General features: G+C 48.2%; 1 protein-coding gene across 1 annotated transcript in view; it reads left to right on the top strand.

Moving 5' to 3' along the window:
• LOC148529111 (uncharacterized) overlaps positions 1-27,505 on the top strand; it is a 57,694-nt gene that overhangs the window by 6,381 nt on the left and 23,808 nt on the right. The window contains exons 2-3 of the mRNA XM_088468843.1: positions 19,510-19,618; positions 19,973-20,132. Of these exons, the coding sequence (XP_088324969.1) occupies positions 19,510-19,618; positions 19,973-20,132 (269 nt within the window). The remainder of the gene's footprint in view (positions 1-19,509; positions 19,619-19,972; positions 20,133-27,505) is intronic.

The following is a 27,505-nucleotide window of genomic DNA, read 5'->3' as shown; positions in this document are numbered from 1 at the left end:
TGATACCCTATCAGCAAGTGCAGATAGTCCTAACTTGCGGGGGGGGGGGGGGGCAAAACATATTGTTGCACCTGGGCTCACCACACACTAGTTCCGCCACTGCGTACACACATGTAGTTGTACAGATATAGCGGCACCGGCTGTGCTGCGGGGCCTACCTGATATGTAACGGCATTGTTTACAGACATGTCGAGTTTACACACCCGCTGATGCACTCGCAATATATCGTTCATTGATCGAGCGAACAATATATCGAAAAGTGTATACCTAGCATTAGATGTCTTCTCGCCACCTCAAGCTTCATCTCTAAAAAACTAATCTAATGATATTTACCTAGGCAGCTGAAGTTACCTTCCTGATATCTCTGTTTGTTGAAAACACAACAATCAATCCTACTCCCCAAGCCCACTGCCTAGGTGTCATCCTAGACTCTGAGCTGTCCTTTGTTCCCCACATTCGATTAGGGATAGGCTTTGGTTAGGGCTAGTCTGCGGGAGCGGTGGGTTGGGGTTAGCCTTAGAATACTTACCGAAAATTGACGGCATTTTCGCCATCAGGATTCCGCTGCCAGCATTCCGACTGGCGAGATTCTCACCATTGGGGTGCCATACCCAACCTCTTTCTACATCAGGGTCCATAGGGTATCCACAGGATACCTTGGGGTATAGGTGATGACGTCAGGCATCGGGCACCATAGAGTTAAGTTTTCAGCCTCCCAGGATGCACTAGGGTCCCCCTCCTATACCCCGCCCCCGAGCCAAGGCATCTCAGTTTCGTTGGTGCCCGGCTCGGAGTCGGAGCACCTGTTTAGTGGGGGGCTACGGATAGCCCCTGAAGTTTTCTTCGCGGCAGCTGTGGCTGCACATCTGGAAGTACAGCAGGGACAGTCACTACTGACGTCCATGCTGTCTTCCCTACACCCCGCTGGTACTGATCTGGGGATGCTGGTAAGCATCTGGGGTCACAGCTAGCGGTGACCCCAGATGTTTTGGACCATGGCCGGATTCAAGGGGGCAGCAGGGTCCCGCGGTGGGTCCCTGCTAAAACATGGTCCAGAGCCCCCAGGCAGGGGGCTCCCTGGGGACTGGCTGCAGCGTGGAGTCAGGTAACAAACCTGCGCTTCTACTACCCCCCTGTGACAGCGGACCGCAGCTGAGCGGTAGCGCTGCGGCGTCCCAGGGGTTAATTGCATGCCAGGGGAGCGCGCCTTCCTTGTACACAGGCGGCGCCTCCCCCGCTGCACACAGCCCTCTCTGCGCTGCTGATTGGCCCTGTGGCAGCGCTCCTCCCCCAGGCCGGCCTCCTCTCTGCTCCTCGGTGGCCATCTTTACAGAAGCATGGTGAATGCTGCTGGAAGCTGCTGATAGGTGGCATCGCAGTCTGGGTCCCCCGGCATACCTCTCCTCCAGGTCTGTGTATGCAGCGCTGTGTCCTACCAGGTTCTGTGTCTGCGTAGTTGAGGAACACCGCTGATAGTGCAGGGATTAATTTCTTTTGCATCGTATGTAACTTCTGCTAGCGTCTGCTGCCTGTACTTTCACTTTCTACTGTCAGCCATTTCACTGTCCCTGCTCATCTTCTGCTAAAGCCCGTGCGGTGCGGTGATTGCAGGGTGGTTCTCCCACTATACTAACGAGTATTAATGAGAGGGGTCACATACTTACCATCATGTCTGAGAGTAAATTTCCTCTCCAGCTTATGTGTACTAAGGGCCTGATTCAGAGCCGCTTGTAAGCGGCCGCTCGTTCGCTCCGAGCGATGTTCGCACATCTGTGCATGCGTATGGGTCGTAATGCGCATGCGCCAACCAGTCAGTGTGGTCGGAAATCGTGTGCTCGCAAAATAGCGAATGCCTGCTAATTTGAGTGACAGGATGAGGCGTTTGTGGGTGGTAACAGGGGGAAGGTGCTTGAAAACGGGGAGTGGAGATCCGAACGCAGGCGTGCCAAACGGGCGTTTTAAGGGTGTGCATAATTAACAAAGCAGCGTCATCGACCACGTCACTTGGTTGTCTTTTAGCCTGAACTGCTCGCATGATTGCGGTAGGAAAATGCTACCACAAGAATAGCGAGCAGTTCATACACCTTTCGATGTACTCGATTAATAAATAGCGGAGATGACGTATGATGCGAGCGGCCAAGGGGCGTCTTTACAAAATAGCGAGCGCATGTTTCAAATGCTCGCTCAGACATAGAGGCGTCAACAGACCACAAAGAGCGAGTGCTCAATTTAAATAGCCAGCCCATTTTTCTGAACGAGCGTCCGCAAATGGCGTCCGGCTCTGAATCAGGCCCTAAGTGCAATGTACCAATAGCGGAGGGGGAGGGTAACGCGGAGGTGCTATGGGCCTGATTCAGATCCGCTCGTAAGCGGCCGCTCGTTCGTTCGGAGCGATGTTATTCCAACTGCGCATGCGTGCGGATCGTAATACGCTTGCGTGAACCAGTCTGTGCGGCTGAAAATCGTTTGTTCGCTAAATAGCGAATGCCTGCTAATATGAGTGACAGGAGGAGGCGTATGTGGGTGGTAACAGGGGAAGGTGCTTGAAAACGGGGAGTGGAGATCCGAACGCAGGCGTGCTTAAAGGTCAAAACGGGCATTTTATGGGTGTGCATAATTAATACAGCAGCGTCATTGACCACGTCACTGGGTTATTTTATAGTCAGAACTGCTCGCAAGATTGTGGTAGGAAAAACCAACCACAAGAATAGCGAGCAGATTATACGCTGGTCGATGTACTTGATTAATCTAATAAATAGCAGACATGACGTAGGATGCGAGCGGCCAGGGGGCGTAGTTATCCAAAAAACTACCGCAAGTTTTGTTCGCTCGTTCAGACATAGAGGCGTGAACAGACCGCAAAGAGCGAACGGTTCATTTGAATAGCCACCCCCTTTTCATGAACGACCGTCCGCAAATTGCGTCCGGCTCTGAATCAGGCCCTATGTCGGCAGTGTTATTTATTGGCTCGGCAAATTACTTTCACGGCTCCGGTACAGGAACCTCCCTGGGCTTGTTTTGCTAAAGCGCTTACAACCCTGGTGGGCCAGTTAGCTCCGCCACCTGCGTTTTCCCAGATGGGATTGTCCCAGCAGTCAGTGGTGTCGTCACCCATGCAGGGGTTCCCGAGACAACTGATGGTACCCCACAGTCTCCCTATTTCCCCTCCCCAGGTTTCACAGGAGCCTGCGTGGGTTAATTCTCTGACAAGTTCTGTACAGCATTTGTCGGAAGTGTTACAAGGGGAGTCTGTGTTGCGGCCACATAAGCGGCCTGTGGCGTCTGTCCGCTCCTTATGAGGATGACGACGTGACGTCCGATGATGAGGAGATTCTGGCTCTATATGACCAAGAACCTCTCCATACTAAAGAGTCGGACGCTAAGTCCAAGGTTTATATTCCTGGCCTTATTCGGGCAGTCCGCACAGCTTTAGTTATTTAGGATGACGATCCTCCGGTGTCCAAGTCCAAATATGCCTTTTTTAAGGATATTAAGGGGGACGCCACAGTGTTTCCTCTTTCGGGTCAGTTAGTAGACCATTTAGAGGAGGCGTGGAAACACCCTGGCAAACGGTATCAGCCTCAGAGGCGCTTAGCAATGGCTTATCCGTTTGCGGACAATTATTTTTCTAAGTGGGAATCCCCTCCACAGGTGGATTCTCATGTGACACGCCTAGTCCGAAGTGCCACATTGCCCATGCCCTCCATGTCCTCCTTGAAGGATGCTACGGACCGCAAGGTGGAGATCTGCCTAAAGTCCATTTATTCCCTCGCGGGGGGGGCGGCATCCAGGCCGGCTATGGCCGTATGTTGGGTAGCCAGAGCTATGGAGCGCTGGGCTGATAGTTTGGAGGCGTCTTTCGATTCCGACTGTTCGACTGAACAGGCTGAGTTGGTAGGCAAAATCCGGGATTCAGCCACATACATCAATGAGGCGGCCTTGGATATCAGTACCCTCACATCTTGGATTTCTTCGGCAGCTGTTGCTGCTCGTCGCACCTTATGGTTGTGATCCTGGAAGGCGGACGCTGATTCCCAAAAGGGCTTGGAAGCTTTGCCTTTTAATGGAGAAGTCCTATTTGGTCCGGATCTGGACAAAATTGTAGCCACGCTGGCGGCAGCCAAGTCTTCATGTCTCCCGTCTGCTGCGGTCCCTTCCAGTTCGGGTACGTCGTCCTTTCGGCCTTACAGGGCCCAGGGTAGGCCTAAAGCACAGTCTTTTCCCCGACAGGCTGGCCCCAAGAAATTGGCCAAGCCCAGGAAACAGGCCTGGAGTACCAGATGTCTGGCCCCTAAGTCAGATGACAAACCTGTGGCCTGACGGTCCGGGCCTCCCTTTGGGGGATCCCAAAGTGGGAGGCCGCCTACTGCAGTTCGCCCAGTGTTGGTCGGTGACCACGACAGACAATTGGTTTCACGAGGTGGTTTCTCACGGGTATGCCCTCTCCTTTCGGCACAGGCCCCCATCCCGATTCTTCATCACGGGTCTTCCATTAGAATGGAACAAAGCCATGGAACTGCGGAAGGTTTTGCACACTATGCTCCAGGCTGGAGTTATAGTACCTGACACATTCTCCCAGAGGGGCCAGGGTTTCTATTACAATCTATTTTTGGTGCAGAAACCCAATGGGTCGTACCGTCCGATTCTCAACCTCAAAGCCCTCAACAACTCCTTGCGGGTGCCGCGGTTTTGGATGGAGACCCTACGGTCCATCATTCTGGCGCTGGAACCTGGGGATTACATGGTGTCGTTGGACATACAGGACGCTTACCTGCATGTCCCTATTCTTTTATGCCATCAACAGTTCCTCAGGTTTGCAATCCGCAACGATCACTTCCAGTTCCGGGCGTTACCTTTTTGCCTGGCGACAGCACCACGAGTGTTCACCAAGGTTATGGCGGTCATGGCGGCTTTCCTGCGGCTGCAGGGAGTCCGCATGTTGCTTTACCTAGACAACCTTCTGTTGGTAGCAGGATCTCCAGAGCCGCTTCTACGCCACTTGGATCTGACGATTGCGGTACTGCAACGGCACGGCTGGTTAATAAACTGGCAATAGTCCACCCTGATCCCGTCTCAGAGGATTCTGCACCTCGGAGCCTTATTGGACTCCAGACAGCAAAGGATCTTTGTGACGGGGGAAAAGATCTCTGCCTTACAGTTAAGGGTGCGCAGTTGTTTGCAGAGTCGCTGTGTGTCCCTGCACTTGGTGATGAGGTTACTGGGCTCCATGGTGTCAGTATTCGACATGGTGGAATATGCCCAGTTTCACTACAGACCTCTGCAGCAATTGATCCTGTCCAAATTGAATGGACTGCCTCAGAGTCTAAAGTCCCAGATGATGGTGCTCACTCCGGAGGTTCGCCTGTCCCTAGCCTGGTGGTTGCAGACGACCCATCTCAACAAGGGTCGTCCATTTTGGGTGGAGAACTGGGTCCTGTTGACAACGGACGCCAGCCTTCGGGGCTGGGGAGCTGTCACGGGTCCACACTTGTTCCAGGGCAGACTTGTTCCAGGGCGGAAAAGGAGCTTCCAATAAACATCTTGGAACTCCACGCGGTTTTCAATGCTCTCCAGCAGGCACATCGGGTTCTCCAAGGTCACCCCGTGCAGGTCCAGTCGGACAACGCCACCACCGTGGCCTACATAAATCGGCAAGGAGGAACCCGAAGTCGGGCGGCACTCGTAGAGGTGTCCCGCATCCTGGTCTGGGCAGAGCGCAATCTCCCAGCCATATCAGCAGTATTCATCCCGGGAGTCCTCAACTGGGAGGCGGACTTTCTCAGTCGACAGGACGTTCATCCGGGGGAGTGGTCTCTGCGCCAGGACATCTTTCAACTTCTGGTGGACAGGTGGGGTCTTCCAGAGATCGACCTCATGGCGTCACGGCACAACAACAAGTTGCCAGTGTACGGGTCTCGAACAAGAGACAAAAAGGCGTCTCTGGTGGATGCTCTGTCCGTCCAGTGGACGTTCCGGTTTGCTTATCTCTTTCCTCCGTTTTCCCTTCTTCCACGGGTAATTTGAAAATTCAAACAGGAAGGAGGGACGCTCCTGTTGATAGCTCCCACGTGGCACAGGAGGCACTGGTTCTCAGACCTCCAGAGTCTGTCCGTGGACATTCCTCTGCGGTTGCTGCTACGACCGGACCTACTGTCACAGGGTCCTTGTCTTCACCCGGACCTGACTCGACTGTCTTTGATGGCATGGCTGTTGAGACGGCCATGTTAAGGTCCAGGGGGTTTCCAGCTCTGTAGTACGAACTATGCTAAGAGCTCGGAAACCATCTTCTGCAAGGATATACCATCGTGTGTGGCATACGTTCTTCCAGTGGTGTCGACCGAGAGGTTATGCCCCTCGGGAGTTCCGTCTGTCTAGAGTGTTAGCTTTCCTGCAGGCGGGACTAGACCATGGGCTTCGCCTTGCTTCTCTGAAGGTGCAGGTGTCTGCCCTGTCCGTCTGGTTCCATCGTAGGATTGCTGCAATGTGCGCGCCTTTATGCAAGGTGTTCTTCGAATTCAGCCGCCCTTTGTTCCACCGGTGGCGCCTTGGGATTTAGCTGTGGTCCTGAGGGCTCTCCAGGGACCGCCGTTTGAACCACTGGGCTCAGTGGACCTTAAATGGCTGACAGCTAAATCAATTTTCCTTCTGGCCATTGCTTCGGCCAGACGTGTTTCTGACTTAGGGGCTCTCTCCTGTAGACCCCCTTTCCTGATTTTTCATAGGAACAGGGCAGTGCTGCCAGTCGTCCTGAATTTCTTCCCAAAGTTGTTTCAAGTTTCCATATCAACGAGGAAATCATTGTGCCGGCTTTTAACTCACCTGACCTTTCAGTGGGTGAGGCAACTTTGGACGTTGTGCGGGCCTTAAGGATTTATGTTGACCGCACTTCGTTTAGGAAGTCGGACGCCTTGTTTGTCCTCTATGGCTTCCGTAAAACGGGTTGGCCTGCTTCAAAGCAGACTTTGGCAGGCTGGATTCGTATGGCAATTTCAGAAGCTTATCTTCATGAAGGCCTTCCGGTTCCATCCTCTGTGAGGGCTCATTCCACTAGGTCTGTGGGTCCTTCGTGGGCAGCTCGACGTGGTGCCTCTGCAGTCCAGATCTGCAAGGCTGCCACGTGGTCCTCTGTCCATACCTTTGTGAGGTATTACGCGTTTGACACCTTTGCCTCTCAGGATGCTTCCTTCGGGCGGCGGATTCTCCTTTCAGCACAGGAGCGTCCCCACCCTTGAAGGATACTGCTTTGGGACATCCCCAAGGTATCTGTCACGGCTGGGTCTGAGTTAGGAGCCGGTGTGGAGACAGAGGACGTTAGTGGACCGGTTTGCTGGTACTGGAAGGAAGCTGGTTTCAAGGGGGTGCGAATCATGAATGATGAGACGACAAGAAGATCCGGACAGGTGCTGCAGAGGCGAAGGTTCGTCGGACCCGGGCACCGGAGTGGAGAACTAGGACCAGAGTCTCGAGGACGGCGGGCCCTCCTGGGAAGCAGGACAGAGAGCGACACACAGGAACTGGGGACAGCGGTAGACAAGCTGGAGCAGAACTGTGAATGCAGGCAGACTGTGACAACCTGCAGCGGATGGGAGCTCAGGAGCTCACGCTGTGTGCGACGTTGCACTGGCAAGGAAAGAGTGTGCAAGGCACTCTTAAGTACCATAGGTAGTGCAGGGATTGGCTGGAGCTCAGGAGCAAAGCAGGGATGGGATAGGCTACCCCCAGGTCATGTGTCTGCCGCAAGATGGCGGCGCCCAGCAGCCGCCGGTGAACACAGAGGCCCGCTGCCATCAGCCCCCCAGCGCCAGGATCACCTCCAGGAGCCGCCGCAGGAAGGACCCTGCCAGAGCGCCCGGACAGGTAAGGTCCGAGTGCTCCGTGGCAACGCTGCCCGGGTCGTGATAGTATCTTGTGGATACCCTATGGACCCTGATGTAGAAAATATGAGATATGGTAAGAACTTACCTTTGTTATCTCTATTTCTACGAAGTCCACAGGGTTCCACAGGACTCCCGCCCTGTCGCACCTGTGCTGCAGATGGGCTTTACTCTGGTCACCGGTTTTTCCGTCTCCCTCTGGTGAGAATGTGATTCTTGTGTGTGTCCAGATCTTTTTTGTCTCTCTTCCTTCTCCTCCTCCGGCCTATGGCTTGGTACGTAACTGAGATGCCTTGGCTCGGGGGCGGGGCATAGGAAGGGGACCCTAGTGCATCCTGGGAGGCTGAAAACGTAACTCTATGGTGCCCGATGCCTGACGTCATCACCTATACCCCAAGGTATCCCGTGGAACACTATGGACTTCGTAGAAATAGAGATAACAAAGGTAAGTTCTTACCATATCTCATATTTTTCCTTACAAAATGTTCTGCTGCTGCTCTGTCAGTCCTTACATTGGTTGCCTGTATTTTATTAAATCCAGTATAAAATACTACTGATATTTAAGACCATAAAAAACACTACACCAACATCTCTTCACTTATCTCTAAATATGTCATGGCTCAACCCCTCTTTTCATTCACATTCATTACATGCTCTCTTTCACAGTTACAATCATTTTTTCGGTCTTCACACTACTTACCTACTTTTTCACTCTCTTCTCATGCACCAGTAGGCCCTGCCCCCAAACTGGAAATGTCACGAATCGCTGGTCGATTGAGAGGGAGCAGGGCCAATATGACGTGATTTTCACAGTTCCTGCCCCATTCCTGTTTACCTGCGATTCGCGGCATTATCTTCCCCATAATGCCCACTTCGCTAGGAAGTGGGCAGGATGCGATAGGACAGCTGGTATACTGCCAACAAATTAGGCAGTCTCCTGGATGTTTCAGGAGAGTAGGCATGTATAGGCTGCACCCACTAAGTGGTATGCCCTCCCTCGCACAACAAGCTGAAAACCTTCATGCGTTCCCTTAAAACTCACCGCTTCATGCAAGCTTATCACTATTAATTTGACTAATTAATCTTCAAACAGTCCATAACTTTACAAGGGTTTTTTTGTATACTCACACATCCTGCTGACCCAGGCTAACATTGCTGTGTGACTGGATCATACAGCCCACCAAGAACCTTTGCAATCTGGCTGGACCTATATACAATATGTAGCACTTATCCTTGCATATCAAATCCCTATTTCCCTATAGCTCAAATGCTAATTTCCCTATAGATTGTAAGCCAGACAGAGAGGTAAGGTTTATGGCTGTTATTACCCAGGCTAGTTTTATTACTGATTTGTTCCCATTTGAAAAGCACAGCGTGTCACGCCCAGCTCCGAGGAATCCCCTACTGAAAGCTGAGGTCCCGGGTTGAGGGAGGAATCGGAGGCGAGGGCCCTCATCCACAAGTATCGGATGTTGACAAGATCTGACCAAAGGCGCGGAGTCTAACCTGCCAAGAGGTGTTCACCCATGACCCCTATAAGTGGGATTTGGGTTTAAGTACTCCCGGCAAGCAGGTCGCGGACCTTTGGTCAGGTATCCGAGGAGAGAGTTACACCACTATGGCCCAGAGAAAGTACTTTGGAGAAGTACTAATACGTATTCTATACCTATCGGTACAGAGTTGGCACAATGGGGATTGCTTCCAGAAGTGTTACAAGAATGAGAAGAGGGAAGGTCCACTGAGGAGAAGGATACTCTGCTGGCACTGGAGGAGGGTGGTGGTTGCGCTAAGTGGGAGGGCGCTGACTGCATGGAGTGTGGATACTGGTGCACCGTTGGTACAGAAGGTGATTCAGTGGTTGTACTTGGTTGGTGTGTACAGAGGGACTGATTCAGACCTGCTCGCAAGGGCACAGCGCTGGCAAGTGGGTCGATGGGTGGGGTACTGCGCACGAGCGCATGTGCAAGCCCCGGAGCGAGAGAGAAATTCTCTTGCTCCGGGACTCACTACAAAAGGGGCGGCTGTCGATGTTGATCGACAGCTTGCCCCGTTTTGTAGGCGGGGAGGGGGGGTGGCTACACAAATGGAGGCGTTCCCGAAGGAACGTCTGCCGTTTGTGGGAGGCACCACTGACATCACCAGTGACGTCAGTGGAGAGCTTCCTGCTCTGTTAGAGCCAGAAGCTCTCTGGGGCTTGCGACGGATGAGACCCTACCACAAGGGTCTCGTCGCAAGCCGCGATGGTCGCGGCCATCACCTGGCTGCTCGCAAAAGCTGTTGGTGGTCACCCACAGCTTAGCTAGAGGCACAGGAGGCCGCAACAACAAAAAAAAAAAATGCCTTGTTTCAGAGCGAGCGCTCTTAAAGAGCGTCCGGCTCTGAATCAGGCACAGAGTGCACGATATGCGAATCCAGATGCACCGGAGAGTGGTTCCGTAGTTGTACCCAGTTGTGTGTACTGAGTACATCACATGCGAATCCAGACGCACCGGAGGATGGTTCTGTAATTGTACTCAGTTGTGTGTACTGAGTAGACAACGTGCGAACCCAGACGCACCAGAGGATGGTTCTGTAATTGTACTCAGTTGTTTGTACTGAGTAGACAACGTGCGAATCCAGACGCACCGGAGGGTGGTATCGAGATGATATTTGGAAATAACTCAAGAGTGAGGAACAGGAACCTGGAATGGAATGACAACAAGCATGCACCAGTAGTGACGACATTGCACAGGCAACTTCCTGGTGTCCAGAGCCCAGTTATATACCCTAAGGAAGCAGTCAATTGGAGATCAGCGTCAGCTGACTGAGACTACGCTACCATTGGTTGAAGGAACAGTCAGATGAGAAAGACTAACATAGCGGTGCCCATGATGGCAACCTCGGAAACCAAGACACAGAGCCACACATGGAAGTCCAAGAGCACCAAAGGCAAAATCCTCAGGGCGTCACCCACCGCCGCACCTGACGTCTGTCCGCACGAGAAGTCAGGGGATGCCGGTGCTGGGGTAAATAATGTCCGATCCTAGGCCGAACCCTGACACAGCGGAATATGCTGGCGCTATACAAATAACTGTTAACATACCGTCTTAGGCAGGACAGTCCTGCTGTCCCAGTCTTGGATCGCAGTGTCCGGGGGGGGGGGGGTGTCACTCTCACCACTGCTCTGCATATCAGCAGTGGGTGAGTAGATGCCATGCACACGCAGTCTGTTGACAGTGTGAGGAGTGCCTAGGGGCAGCCTAGCATTTCCGGAGGCACTGGGCACGCCCCCAGAGTGATAACAACGGGAGCATGCAACAAGGCCACGCCCCTTTTCCGTGAGGCCATGTTCCCTTTTCGGCCATACAAAGGGGCCAGAATTTAACATCCAGAGTGCTGGGAGGAATGTGTTAATAAAGTAAATAGACCTTTGCTATTTTTGAAACATATAGCTAGCAGATTGTGGGTGGGATGCATCAATCATCACATTTTGGATGCAATGCATCTTGCCATTGATTGCCAAGTAACGCCATATGCATGCACATTTAAGCAAAGGACACCTCTTCCGATAAGAGCTGTTCTTTGTGGTGTGGGGATATCCGGGTTTATGATCTGGGAGTCCATCTGCGCATGTACAGGGGGGGGAGGTCCTATTGGATCCCTCTCAGGGAAAGCTCAGAAAAGAGTATAGATGGTGTTGCCTATTGGGTCCAAGTTCTGGAAAATTTTGGCATATTAGGAGGTTTGACTAATTTTTAGCGTTGATGCATTCCGATCCTTATGTGGTAATATCAGACTTCTTTTTAATTTGTATTTATGATTATTAAACTCTACACCAGTGATAGGCAGCCTGATACAGTTTGGGAGTGCACTGGGCAGCCCTCTAACAAGGGGCGTTTCTATAATGGGTGCAGGTTTGTGTGTGGCACAAGTGCCCTTGGGTCTAGGGGGGCCCACACCGCATACCCTGCACCCATATTTTTAATACTTCCCTCCGGAGTCCCACGTCAGCGCCGGTATCAGCAGACATTTTCCCTGCGTTTTGCACATACGCAGTAGGGAAAACACCAGGAAAATGACCTGCACATGTGCTGTAGAGTCTACCAGTGTGGCGCTGCGCTCAGTGCGCTTCTGGCACGCAGAAGAGAGAGGAGTGGACCCCAGACAGATACTGCACACTGCCCCCTCCTCTCTTGAAACGCCTCTCCCTCTAACTTTCAAATGGGCCGCACATTACTCAGTAGCAACTTAAAAATAATACATATAATCAATGAAAGAGACACCTATCTACAGGGGTGCCGAGAGGGGGGGCAGGTACTACTTGCCTGGGCCCAGGCCGGTTGGAGGGACCCGGTAGGGTCCAGGGTCTGCTGTTGATGAGGGGAACATTGTTCTCCTTTGCAGTGTTGCTCAATCGTGTTACTGCCCATTCTCCTGCCCCTCCTCCATGTTTCCTCCCAGTTTCTCCCCCCGGACACAAGTGCTTAGGTGAGTGTCCAAGAATTGCAGGGAGTACGGCGAGTGCTGCGTCTTTGTAGCCCCATCCTGTGTGTGCGGGGCCCGTGATGCTCGGCAGGGCAGTACAGTATCTTGGGGAGGGGGTGTGGTCATGCCTCATGTGTTTGGCCACGCCCCCAGTGCCTGGGTCCCTGTAGCTCTCAACAGTCCTTGCCCTTATACATATCAGTAGGTCTTTTAAACAAGCATTATAAATAAGTTATAACAAACAATTATGACAACAAGGTAGAAAGGAGCTGGATGCTGCTAGTGAAGGCTTAGAGGCATTGGCGTTTTAAGAGAGGAGGGGACCCGTGTGCAGACTCAGGGGGCGATTCAGACACGGACGCTAAGCCGTGATCGCTTGCATCCAAAAGGGGCCAGGTATGCAAATTCCACGATCGCACCGTCTGGTGTAAGGACGCCCTCTATGTCTTAGAGAGCGACGGCAGAGTGAGCGCACGCCTGTCTAAAGAGGCCCACTTTTCATTCTTAGCACACGTCATCTCCAGGAAGTATGATTAATCAGAACCATCGAGAGCCTTCGGAGCTGCACGCAGCACTTGAGGTAAACCCTACCCCGCCGCAAGCACTGCGATCACTGCAGGCTGAAATATGACCAAAAGACGTGTACAATGACACTTCCATGCTAATTATGCACACCTAAAAAATTCAGTTTTGATGCCCAGACACGCTGCACCACCACTCCCCCGTTCACAGGCACCTTCCCTGTTACCACCCACAAACGGCACAATCTGTCACTCAAAGTAGCGCTCAGTCTGTGTACAATGAGCGCACGATTCCCGATTGCAATTACTGGCTTGCGCACGCGCACTGCGATGCATGAGCAGACAGGCGACAATCGCCCATAGCGAGCGTTCGCGGCTTAGCGTCCGGGTCTGAATCGGCCCCTCAGTGCAGACCCCCTCTTCTTTCTAGCGGTGCTGTGGTGGGTGGTGCAGCGGTAGACTCTGGGTTAGTGCCAGAATCTACTGCACATGCGCAAGTCACCGGGCAAATGGCCGCAGCCATTTTCCCAGTGATTTATGCTGCTCTGCAGTGCCGTGGAGATAATGGACAGGTAAGTATAAAGAGTATATGGGTGTAGGGTAGAATAATACGCCCCTACTTGGAAGGCTGTATGCATGCGGCCCATCACTGCTCTACACTCTCTCAGTGGTTCCCAAACTTTCATGAATTATGGCGCACGAGAGTATCAGCATTTCTTTCATGGCACCCCTAGGTTAAAGATTCTCATTGAGAAATATATATATATAAAAAATATTCAATTAAGTAACTTGTGCTTATCTGTCATCCTTTGGATCAGTGATGTGGTGTTAGACAGGGTTGTGCACATATTTTATGATTGGCAGCCACCAGCACTGGTTTTGCCTATCACATTGACCATAAATAATTTGATTTGGTCCTGGATCATCAACCCGTGGCTCCTCTGCAAGTGCCTCAAGGCACCCAGTTTGGAAACCACTGCTCTAAACCCTTTATGTCCATATTGCAAAGGTTTTTTAATGTTCTAAATTTTATTTTTATGGTGGATTATTTTTAGTAAAATGCTTGGGTTTTTTATAATACAAAAAATGCATAATGTGTTTGGTTTCTTTATTTTAAAAAGTAATGATGCATACACACGGTCAGATCTGTCAGATGAATGATTTTACCAAAGATTTGAACGATTTTTGACTGCATTAAAATGAATGGAATCGTCCAAGTCTGACTGCAAACACATCAGATGTCAGATATCGTTATCTGACCATCGGGAACGCGCATCGTTCATCGTCCAGACATGTCAGATTTTCCTTCAGATATGAACGATTGAACAATTTTTTTAAATCATTATCGTTCAGATCTGAAGAAAAATCTGACCGTGTGTATGCACCATAAAACAAATTTTAAATAGAGTAAAGTAAATGTGTCAGACAGACAGTGAGGGCTATTTACTAATATTGCTGGAAGGTGAAAAACTGCTCTAAAACCACAACAACCATTCAGCATTTTGCTTTTAGCTGTTCTAGATTAGGCAATGAAAACAAATAATGCAGATTTGCCCACTGGGGCTTATGTTAAATTGTGTGGAATTTACATATAAATCACATGAGCAAAACTTATCAGCCCGATAAGGGTAACATATGAAGATGGTTTACACCAGGAGAGAGCAGTAATAAGCATACCTGGTTTACACCAGGGTATGTGGCTTCACAGTGATAGTAATAAATGCTAAAATGACAGCACACAGGGCCTGATTCAGAGATGTACGCTGATGCAATCGCAGCTGTGATCCCGCACACAGCTGCTGTACGAATATATGCCATACTTGCCTACTCTCCTGGGACTGTCGGGAGCCTCCCGAAAATCGGGTGCCGCTCCCGACACCCCGCAAGACTAGACAAGTCCCCCGGAATAGATGCCGGCTCCCCGCTAACCCCCCGCGCCAGCCGCAAAAGTGGGCGGTGCGGGGGTGTGATGACGCGATTCAGCGCGAATCGCGTAATCGTAGCCCCGCCCCCTGCCTTATAATGCCAGTAATATTGGCATTATAAAGCGGGGGGCGGGGCCACTATGATGCCCCCGCTCCGCCACTTTGATCCGTCCCCATCCTCCCTGCTGGACAGACCTGCCAGCCCCCTGCCAAGATGTCGGCAAGTATGATATATGCAAATGTTGCAGACGCCGCAATATGTATTGAGATGCCCAATGGAGCCATCTAAAATCCAAGCAACTGCGTACACATACACAGCTCTAAGGTCGTGCAGAATAACCGTCTGAACTGAGACATCGGTACCACTTTATCTGCATATGGGATTGCAGTTGTAAGCTGGACACATCCCGAAAACACCTGCGTTTTGCCGCCACTCACCATAACTGTCCCCAAACCGTCCTTCAATGTCAATCAATTTGCAAAGAAAACCTCACTGTGAGTGGCAGTGCGACCGTGACACATGCGCAGTTGGCCAATAATCGCTCAACTGAGTAAATGTTGGCATTGCGTACATCTACGAGTCAGACCCTATATACAGTATTACATAATTGGAAAATGGTATTAAATAATAATACTAGAGTCACATGTACCATATAAAAGGCAGTACCAGATGTAAATACAAAATGAAAGCACTAAGGGCTTTATTCATTATGTTAATTATCGGTGTCCGAACGGACCCTGATAATTAACATACTAACTCGATACAAGAGTCAGAGCAATTCATCATTACTCCGGCGCGGAGACAGCTGATCCGAAGCGCTTCACTGTTTCTTTTGGAGCAGTGACACTAATTTGCCTGCGTGATCTACAGGTCATACATCAGCACAAGAGCCCCAGCACCCGGGGGAAGGAGCCGGACAGGGGCGGAGGGATCCGTCTTCGCAGCCTGGGACACCTTCTCATAGGGAAGAAGCAGGGCACCACTGTTAGCATAGGGTTGGGTATGAAATCCCGGCTGTTGGGATGCCGCTAGTCCGAATACCGACAGCGGCATCCCGACAGCCAGAATCACGCCACCCATAGGAACGAATTGGTACCTAAACCTTACCTCCTCCCCCTAGTGCCTAACACTCCCTTACTGGTGCCTATCTCCCCCTAGTGCCTAACACCAACCCCGCTTCCTAACCCTAACCTCCCCCTAACACCCCGATACTTACCTTCGGAATGCTGACAGTCGGGATACTGGTGCCAGGATCCCGACCTGTCGGGATTTCGGCACCGGTATTCAGACCGTCGGCATCCCGCACGCCGGGATGCTGACTATATCCCGTTAGGATATGCATGATCCCTTAATATAGCTAATTGACACATTCTGTGTAGTTACAGATTCACACATGACAACTCTTATGTATTATTATTAATATTATCATTTTTATAGTACCACCATTTTTATGCGGCGCTTACTGAAAATATTTATAATCATTCACATCAGTCCTAGTTCCACTGGAGCTTGCAGCCTATATTTACAAATATACAAGCACACACAACAGGGATAATTTTTGTCCAAATGCAAGTAACCTATCTGTATGTTTTTGGAGTGTGGCAGGAAATTGGAGCACCAAGAGGAAGCTACCACCACATACATGGGGAGTATTAGTAGGGGCCAGTTTCCTGGAGATTTTTAAAGCTTTGGTACTGCTGACGCGGGACTCCGGAGAGGTATTTACTAAATGGGTGCATAAAATCCTGTCATTAAGCCCCACCCCCCAGAATTTCCGCGACAATGCATATTTTAATTAGGGGACGGGGCTAAATGACGAGATTCTCATAGAATTGCATCATTAGGCCCTGTCCCCAACGCACGGACCCGCTGATCACCGCTAATAGTCGCCCTGTCATGCCTACTTCACTAGGAAGTGGGCAGAATGCGGGAGAAGTGCTTAGTTTACCAGAGGTAGGGGGAGTTACCCGAAAAATCAGGAGCCTCCCGCGACTTCTGGGAGGGTAGGCATGTATGGGTTAGGCACTAGGGGGAGGGTTAGGTTTAGGGTGTGGGGAGGGGGAGGTTTGGTTTAGGCATTAGGGGGGAGGTTAGGTTTAGGCACCAGGGAGTGATCCATCCAATACAAGCCACAGTAGGTGTTATAATCTGACAGGTCAGTTTGCCAACAACTGTATCATATTTAGAACATTACAGGAATTATTTTGGCTTTGACAGGTAGTAGCTCTACAGTGGCACAAAAACTGCAGGCATATAATAGCACTGTAGATAAAGAACCAGCCTATGGGTCTCATTCAGACCCGGTCGCAAGCGCCGATGTGCTCGCAATCGGGTCGATGGTCCCCACAGAGCATGCGCACGACGGAGCCGGCTCCGTCATGCGCATGCACGAGACCCGGCTAGCGACGGGCGCTCCGTCGCTAGGGGTCTCGTAGCAGACGGGGCGAGCTGTCGATGTTGAGTGATAGCTCGCCCCGTTTGCTGGGCGTGCCGGGGGCGTGCCCGGCCAAATGGAGGCGTTCCAGTCGGACCGCTTGCCATTTGGGGGCGGCCCCACTGACATCATTGATGATGTCAGTGGGGAACTTCCTGCTCAAACAGAACAAGAAGTTCCCTGGGGCTTACGAGTGCCCAGACCCAACCTTAGGGTCTGGTCGTAAGCCCCAATGGTCGCGATGGTGATGACCATTGCGACCATTACCCTGATCGCAAGCTAAGCTGTGGGTGGTAACCCACAGCTTAGCTTGCGACCTGGAGGCAGCACTTCAAAACAAGAAGTGCCCGCCCTCATTCAGAGTGAGCGATCGCTTCTAGCGATCGACTCTGAATGAGGGCCTATATCTCTGTTTAATCTAAAGTTTTCCTAGTCTTTTTTTATCAAGGTATGATGTGGAGTGGTAGCCTTCACAGTGACCAGGCACCTACTGTACACACGTTGGTATGTTGGCTGAATATATAATGTACATACTAGCACTGTTCACAAGATCGTACAAATAATTTCTCCTGGGCCATTTGTAATCAACTTCACAAAAAAACACCCCTTGCGTGTTTCAGCTAAATTACTAATGTCACCATGATTGACTGCTTCCTTGGTCTATTTCATACAGTAATTGTTTAGAGTAATACAGCAATGTTTACAGTACTGTCAGCCAGCTGATTATTGTCCTGCATACTGTCCAGCTAAAACACTGTATACAGGCACTAGACACAGGACGGGGATGTACTAACGACAAAATGCAATCAAAACTCAGAAATTCATGTTTTCGGAGGTTCAAATGCATTTCCCGTATCTATCAAGCTCTGGAAAGCGAAACTTACCAGAACTTGTACCTGATAGGCAATGCAATCTATAGATGGCTTTGCCTAATAGAAGCCTATGGGCTTATTTTCAGATCATTTCCCGAGGATAGGATCCCTCCAAGTGACCCCAGCTGTTCACGCAAGTGCTGGCAAAGGCCGCAGATGCACAGGACAGTGTAACGCAGCATTTTGCATGCAAACACAACCGCAGTGGCACACAGAATATAGGCATGCCGCATATCATTTTAATCAGCATAAGCTGCTTGTGTATCCTATTTGCATTGTTTCACGAATAATACACAATTTAAAGGAAAAAGTCATACAAAAAGACACCCAGCGCTACCGAGTCGCACATTGTTCGCACGTTATGTGTAACGCGACTTGTAGCACATGGAGTAAAGATGTATGTGGACACATCTGTACATCTTCCCATATGATGTGCTGGCATATATTTGTTAGAAAATGTATATATGAAGTTTGGTTAAATTGTACACTTGGCAAAATAGGTGTTTTTTTTGTGTAAAGTGACAGTACAGGATTTCCATAAGAAATTTGCCCCTGTGGACAATATATAAAATACAACCCATGTTTTAGTACACACACACACACACACATGGGTTAGTTCATTTTTGAAAATAAAAACAGACAAATTCAGTTGACAATTGCGATAACAAAATGTAACATTCACATACAAAAAAATAATTTTTTCTTAGGGCTGACTTGTATGTCTGCCCCTGCCTTGGCCTTTAGGCCGACCACCACATGTAAGTACACTGGCCCTAGGGGGAGTGTTGGGAGCAGAGGTTGGTGGGGTGGTGGTTTGGCTGCTAGCAAATCTAAATTAGTCGTCATTCTGATTCTAGTACCTTGTGCAATTTTATTAGTGTGTGCAATTTTATGTAATTGTGATGCATTCTTCTTAGTTGTATGGTTTGCACCTTTATGAATTTTATCTGCATCTTCCGGAAGGTATCCAAGGACTGTGACATCTCTTCCAAAGTTGGTATGGGTGGGCTTGTGGGCAGTGACGTGCGGTGAGGTAAATGGCTAGGGAGGCACTGGCTAGTATCAGAGCCAGATTTATAGAAACATATATGAACCCGAGGGTTCATGTGGGCTTAATACAAAGATGCAGCAGTATATAGTGCTAGAAATTTGGTGTGTTTTGTTCAGGGATGTGTGGTCCTCACCTCTCCAACACTTTTTACTCCAGAGTTTGGACTACAAAAATAATTAGAATAATACAAAGATAATATTTTCTTTAAGTTTGTCTTATGATTTTTAGTCAAAACTCTGGAGTATACCTAAGGATGACAGTGAAGGCTCTGCCTCACCTGACCACACATCACTAGTTGTGGGTGTGGGCTGCGGCTGCTGGCATTGCTCTGTGTGCTCAACAATGTCTTCTGCTGTGTCGTCTGCAGGCTCTGGTGTATTAACCTTGATGAGGATGATGTGGGTTCGGCCACCAATATCTTCAATCAGAATTGGCGATGCTTCTTATGGACTCGCTTACGATGGTCCTGAAAAGAGGTAAGATATGCCATTAATCGATTTTATTTTAGGTTACTGCACAATCTTTCCTTTGCAGAATATCTGCTGTAAAATTGTCACTCCGTTTGGACCAGATGCACTAAGCTCTGAAAAGTGATAAACTGGAGAGTGATAGACAACCAGCCAATCAGCTACTAACTGTCATTTTTCAAACACAGCCTGTAACATGACAGTTGGGAGCTGAGTGGCTGCTCGTTTATCACTCTGCACTTTATCACTTTTCAGAGCTTAGTAGATCTGGCCCAATGTGTGAACTATTGCGTGACAATATTGCAGAATTGCACATGCCTGCTAAACCATGGGCTGACTTATTTTTTTATACACTTTTTTCAGCACTCACCAGCATCATCATCGTCAGCAGCTTGGGAGCGCCACCTTTTGGAAGGTGCCTTTTCCGGTGTGGAAGGAAAGAGAAAATCTTGTTAAACAGCCCTTTCTTTGTAGAGACATCTGTACCAAAATACACTTAATTTTCTTGACGAAACAGGCAACCGTAATTGTTGATTTATTTGCCAATTAAAACACAAAACTGTATTTTGTAAATTAAAAAAACACATTTGCACATGGATGTTCCTCCGCTATGTTTGGTCACACTCATCAGGGTGTTGATATAAGATTGTGCAGTACTGTTACAGCATATTTGCCTACTATTGAAAAGCATTTTAGGGAGACTGTGAAAGCAACACCTATGAGTGTGGCGGTAAAGTGGGCGTGTACTGCTACATCTGAGAGGCGTGTCATAACATTTACTTACATCCAAATGTAAACGAGTTAGTAAGATCTACAGTCAGGTCCATAAATATTGGGACATTGACAGAATTTTCATATTTTGGCCTCTATTCACCACCACAATGATTTTGAAATGAAACAAACAAGATGTGATTTAACTGCAGACTTTCAGATTTAATTTGAGGGTAATTACATCCAAATCAGGTGAATGGTGTAGGAATTACAACGGTTTCTATATGTGTCTCCCACTTTTTAAGGGGCCAAAAGTAATGGGACAAACTAAACAATCCTAAATCTAACTTTCACTTTTTAATACTTTGTTGCAAATCCTTTGCAGGCAATTGCAGCCTGAAGTCTGGAACGCATAGACATCACCAGACGCTGGGTTTCATCCCTGGTGATGCTCTGCCAGGCCTCTACTGCAAATGTCTTCAGTTCCTGCTTGTTCTTGGGGCATTTTCCCATCAGTTTTGTCTTCATCAAGTGAAATGCATGCTCAATCGGATTCAGGTCAGGGGATTGACTTGGCCATTGCATAACATTCCACTTTCTAGCCTTAAAAAACTCTTTGGTTGCTTTTGCAGTATGCTTCGGGTCATTGTCCATCTGCACTGTGAAGCGCCGACTAATAAGTTCTGAAGCATTTGACTGAATATGAGCATATAATATTGCCCGAAACACTTCAGAATTCATTCTGCTGCTTTTGTCAGCAGTGACATCATCAATAAATACAAGGGAACCAGTTCCATTGGCAGCCATACATGCCCACGCCATGACACTACCACCACCATGCTTCACTGATGAGGTGGTATGTTTAGGATCATGAGCAGTTCTTTTCCTTCTCTTCTCTTCCCATCACTCTGGTACAAGTTGATCTTTGTCTCATCTGTCCATAGGATGTTGTTCTAGAACTGTAATGGCTTTTTTAGATGTTGTTTGGCAAACTCTAATCTGGTCTTCTTGTTTTTGTGGCTCACCAATTGTTTACAGCTTGTGGTGAACCTTCTATATTCACTCTTGTGAAGTCTTCTCTTGATTGTTGACTTTGACACATATACATCTACCTCCTGGAGAGTGTTCTTGATTTGGCCAACTGTTGTGAAGGGGTTTTTCTTCACCAGGGAAATAATTATTTTGTCATCCACCACAGTTGTTTTCCGTGGTCTTCCGGGTCTTTTGGTGTTGCTGAGCTCTCCGGTGCGTTCTTTCTTTTTAAGAATGTTCCAAACAGTTGATTTGGCCACACCTAATGTTTTTGCTATCTCTCTGATGGGTTTGTTTTGATTTTTCAGCCTAATGATGGCTTGCTTCACTGATAGTGACAGCTCTTTGGATCTCATATTGAGAATTGACAGCAACTGATTCCAAATGCAAATGTCACACATAGAATCAACTCCAGACCTTTTACCTGCTTAATTGATAATGAAATAACGAGGGAATAGCCCACACGTGTCCATGAAATAGCTTTTGAGTTGATAGTCCCATTACTTTTGGCCCCTTAAAAAGTGGGAGGCACATATTGAAACTGTTGTAATTCCTACACAGTTCGCCTGATTTGGATGTAATTACCCTCAAATTAAATCTGAAAGTCTGCAGTTAAAGCACATCTTGTTTGTTTCATTTCAAAAACATTGTGGTGGTGAATAGAGGCCAAAATCTGAAAATTCTGTCAATGTCCCAATATTTATGGACCTGCCTGTATATGTTGATGGAAACACACTGATACGTCCCAGGGCTTGCTCATGTACTGTAATGTGTTTTACAAGTGGTTCCATATAAGTGGCTAAGAGAAACCTTATTTGAAAATGCAAGTAGCCATAGAGATCATTTTGCCTTCTAACTAGGCTTTCCATATCATGCCTTTAATTTGGCACACATGTGAATTACACAGGTTCTGTGGCTGTTTAAAACCAGGTAAATAGAGAATTGAAGTCAGCCATTCACAGAATCTGAGTAATTCATATGTTAAAATTAAAGGGCTGATATGGCAAGCCTACAACAAATATAGGGAAATTATACTGATCCCATTTTAATATATATATCTCTGATTTTATATAACAGCTACATAATGGGGGAAAGATGCAATCAAGGAGATTGCTAGCCTCCTCAAGGAAGTCAGGGAGATTGCAACTATTTCAGGGAGTCTCACTGACAATCATGGAGAGTGGGAAAGTATGAGTTACAGTCAAAGGGCCAAATTCAATTCAGTGCGATAATGAGGGAGTTCCCAAAGCTATTCAATGCACCGCGCTGTTTGCTTGGTTAAAGAATTTCTTCTTGCACCCCCCTGGGGAAGTGAGGAGAAATCTGACAAAAGCGCCGGTCGCGCAGCTGATTTCCGGCTTAGCGCACCGGTAACAGTCAGAGAATACTGGTTACCGCGCCTTAACACCGTCATTCTCTGACTTAACCAATTCCCGACCAGGCACACAGCGCGTTGTATTGAATACGTAGCTGCGGGAGATCCCTACCACGGCTATTTATAATCGCTCTGAATTGAATTTGGCCCAAAGTTCGTGAACTTCATGACAAAAGAATACAATATGTTCAGAATTATTTTGTAAAGAACACTTTAAACATTATTTATTTATCTTAACCAGCTGCTGTTTGGGTGAATGGACAGTGTGTGTCCTCAATATGTGTTCCTTGGAGGATCTGAGGTGGAATGACTTGTTTCAGCTCCTGCTCAAATGAAGTGAAGTGGATGCGGACTGCTGGGTTGGACTGCAAACCCTGTCTTTCTGCTTTCATTCAGCTCCTCCAAACCAGGCTCTAGCCACCACCACCTTGGCAAGGGTAGTGAGACAAATGGGTATATTTACTAAAGTGCAGGTTTTTAGAAGTGGAGATGTTGACCATAGCAACCAATCAGATTCTAGCTATTATCTTCTAGAAGGTGCTAGATAAAAGTTAAGTAGAATCCAAATGGTTACTATGGGCAACTGAGCCACTTCTAAAAACCCACACTTTAGTAACTATACCCCATAGAGTATATTTATAAATTATGTGGTTATGGGTCTCCTCTAAATCTAGACCAAACAGACATGGTCTGGGATCTAATGGGGGGTGGGGGGAGAGGCAGTTGATCTACTATTCGCCCAAACCCGAGTCCAAAAAGCTAGCACTCCCGTATGTTGCGACCAGTTTTAGTCTTGCCTGGGGCACACACTGCAGCCTCCCTCTACCTCCTCCTCCTCTTCACCCTCCTCCACTAACTCTGGGGGATCAAAATGAACATTATGTTCCTCCTCACTCCTCTCCTGACCCTCCATCCTCTTCCTAGTAGCCATCCTGCAACAAACCAAACACACCACACTGTCTGACCTATCTCCACCTTCACGCAACCTACACTGTCTAACCTGTCTCCACCTTCACAAAACCTCAATCAGTGAGATCAGTGCAAAAGTGATACTTTTATAGGGCTAATGATGTCTAAATCATGTAACTTTGTAAGACCAATTACCACACCACTTTCAAAGCCAAGAGCTAGCATGTAATGAAACTCGCTTTGCTATTTGCAGGATTTTCTCACTAGCAAGCCGGCATGGCATCACATGCGAGTTATGTAGACACCTTGAAACTCGCAGCCTATTACATGCTGCAAGTTTCAGAAGAAACTCACACAGATTTTATGCGAATGCAAACTCGCACAAAAAAATTAATCTATTACATTTCTCCTTTTGTGTCCAAAATTTTGCCTTTCAAGATAAAGATGAGACAGCTATGAAATAGGGTGGTAGCCCCGGGCTTTAACGCCTGAGGATATTCAATTAGAGCTCTTTATCTCGCCCATTAAATTACACTGGTAAGTTCTGTTAAAACATAGAGGGCTCGCAAGCGGGTCGATGGTGCCCTAATGCGCATGCGCACGACGGAGGGAGCTCCGTCGTGCGCATGCGCGAGACCCGCATAGCGACAGCCAAGCTGTCGCTCCGGGTCTCGCACCAAAGGAGGCGTGCTGTCGATGGTGACTGACAGCACGCCCCCTTTGGTGGGTGTGCCGGGGGCGTGGCTGCCAGACGGAGGCGTTCCCATGGGAACACCTACCGCCTGGGTCCGGCCCCACTGACATCACTAGTGATGTCAGTGGGAGTGATTTTGGCTCTGATAGAGCCAAAATCACTCCTGGGCTTGTGGCTACGAGACCTTACCGCAGGGTCTCGTCGCAAGCCCGATGGTCGCGATGGTCTTGACCATCGCGACCATCATCATGGACGCTCGTCCAAGAGGCCGCTCCAAGTTGAGCTAGGAGGGCCCTGATTCAGAGCGAGCGCTCTGGTCAGAGCGTCCGGCTCTGAATCAGGCCCAGAATCAGTGATTAGCTTTTGGACCAATGTGTTAACATAGTTGTGGCACCCTTTAACAGGCTTCCAGGGGATCAATTGGTCCGTGGTAATTTACAATTTGCAAATTGAATTCCCCCCTTAAGCTGGGTACACACCTATACAACAATCGGGCCGTTTATCCAATATCGAGAGAATGCCTATTGGATTGTATAGGTGTGTACCCTGTCCCGCTGCAGGAGCGTTAGCCAATAAATGGCCTTTAATGCCCCTGCAACAATCGGGATCGGGAGGTCGCATCTTATGTACAGTTTAATATTCGGCGTTTCGACCTCCCGATCCCATAGAAGCTATGTCTGCACAGTGTGTACGCGGCTGACAGGGGGTCACACTGGAGACAGACTGCACGGCTGCAATCGTAAAAGTGTGTACCCAGCTTAAGTGCATGTAGTGTGTAAAGCAGGCTGTTGAATTGATTAATTGATTGATTAATTAATTAATGATTTGATTATACGAACAGAGAAGCAGTTATAACTATAAAGAAAAAAAATATACAATTATTGGCCTGGTAAACATGTAGTATTGACTGATTAATGCTTATACGAACAGACAAGCAGTTTCAACTATAAAGAAAAGTAAAACAGAGAAATGGGCCTTACAAACCAGAAGACCATCATCAATGCTCTAGTACAGTACAGCCCAGTAAAGTACAACAAAAACAAAAGTGGTGCATCATGGAATTCTCCTTGGACATAGAAATATAGAGGCGCGTAATATTTTTTTTATATGGCTAATTGGATATGCCCCCTTGAATGAATCTGTTTTTCTAAATAGATACAGCAACATGGCTGGTTCTAGACCAAGTGGAGCCCAGGCGAGAATTTCCTTTGGTGCTCTCCCACTCACTGCTCCATCGAGGGAGAGAGCCACACACACACACACACACACACACACTCCCAAAGCCTCACACACACTGCCTCCAAAGCCTCACAGCCTTGTCAGCCCATGCCTTGAGTCGCCCCGGCATAGCAATTCATGTCTCAAAGAGAAAGAATGTGCATGTGTCTGTGCATAGTTTTTTCTTCTGCAAGACATATTAGTTCTGATTCAGACTTGCACTCAAGTCCACATTACAGACGGTTCTTGCGATGTTTCGCACTCCTAATCATTCCGAGCAGACAATACACAATTTTGGGCAACTACGGCTGATTCCAAGCCATATGCATCTCAGCCGCATCTCTACTTGCAGCTGAGTGGGTGTAACAGAGCAACAGCAGAGCGTTGCACATAGGTTAAGTGCTCTGAGGAAGTGTCACGTGCGTGTAGGGGGAATTGCAGGCTATGCAGAATTAGTCATATGCAGAAGTCAGTCTGAGATCAGAATAATCTCCTGCACCAGGTATAGGACTGGTGGAAATGGACGCTGATAGCGATGTTGGCTAGTTCACAAGCTGATGGATAGGGGCAGTGGGGCGGGATGGGTACAGAATGCAGGCGGTCGGGATCCCGGCATTCAAAATTCTGACGCCTGCATCCCGACAGGGTTAGGATACCGAAACCTGTCGGTCGGTATCCTAACCCTCCCCCTCATCCCTACCCTAACCCTCCCTCTGCCTGAACCTAACCTCCCCCCTAGTGCCTAAACCTAACCTCCCCGTACCCTAAACCTAACCCTCACCCCTTAGTGCCTAACCATAACCCTTCCCCTAGAGCCTAACCCTAACCCTCCCCTTAACCGCGCTACTTACCTTCAGCATTCCGGCAGTCAGGATGTTGGTGATGGTATTCTGACTAGTGTCATGATTCTGGTGCTGGCATTCTGACAGCGGGAATCCCATGTGCCGGGATATTGAACGTATCCCAGTGGGGCTGCATAGAATACAGTCAAAGTTCTGCATTTATTTCCGTGCATGTAATGTGGCATGCAACTCTGATGCAGCCCTTTATATCTAACATACTGTATTTATTTACATTTGATAACTAATAAGTATGCACTCTCTCTATTATATATTTCTGCATGGATTTTATATAACGCTCCTTAGTAAAGGAGAGTACTATACAATGGCCATACCATATGCTCACTGTACAGGTAATACTGCCACTACTCACTAATGTCTTATGTCACAACACTAGAGCTAGGATTAAATGTCTTCATTATATGTGTGAGGAGCGGATTACAGTGTCAATGTTGGATTTAATAGTAAGGTATGTATTCTTTTCCTATCAAATACACCAGGCCACTCTGCCTACTTTATCAGGTACATCTTCCCCACCAATGTGATTGAGTGTTCAGTCAATGAATGTGTTGTATTTGCAGATAGTGCTTTTTAATAGACAAGTAGGTACCATATGATTTGTGTGAACACATTTTAGTGGGAGAATATTATGTGTTTGATCTCAGTAGAGCTGTGATAAGCAAGTCATGAATGTATAAGGAACAGCAACACTGACATGAGTGTTCTGAGAATGGTCTACCACATAAATCCAGCCAGTGGTTGGTTCTGTAGACATATGTATTTGTCTCATTTAGTTTGTGTTACCAAATTCCACTGCTGCTAGTTTAAAAGTCTATTGTAAAACAAATATGTAAATAAATGCACCAAGACAGAAAAGAGAAGATGATCAGAGCAAGAATATGGTATATATTTTAAGACTATACATAAAAAGATTATGTAATAAGATATCTATTATTGTGGCAGATTGTTTTGTTTAAATACAATAACTGACTACAATTGAATAAAAAGCTTTCATATTTTAATATTACATAATTAAATCTAGTTACTTCCCTATCCCTCTTCTTCCCTTAACATTCAAGCTCCTCGAGAAGATTGTTTGTCACCATCTCACCTCATTC

The sequence above is a fragment of the Taudactylus pleione genome, unplaced genomic scaffold, assembly GCF_031769625.1.
Source record: "Taudactylus pleione unplaced genomic scaffold, aTauple2 ptg000086l, whole genome shotgun sequence".
In the NCBI taxonomy this organism is placed as follows: domain Eukaryota; kingdom Metazoa; phylum Chordata; class Amphibia; order Anura; family Myobatrachidae; genus Taudactylus; species Taudactylus pleione.
Note: the sequence above shows the minus strand (reverse complement) of the source record. Positions and strands in the feature narration are given on the sequence as shown.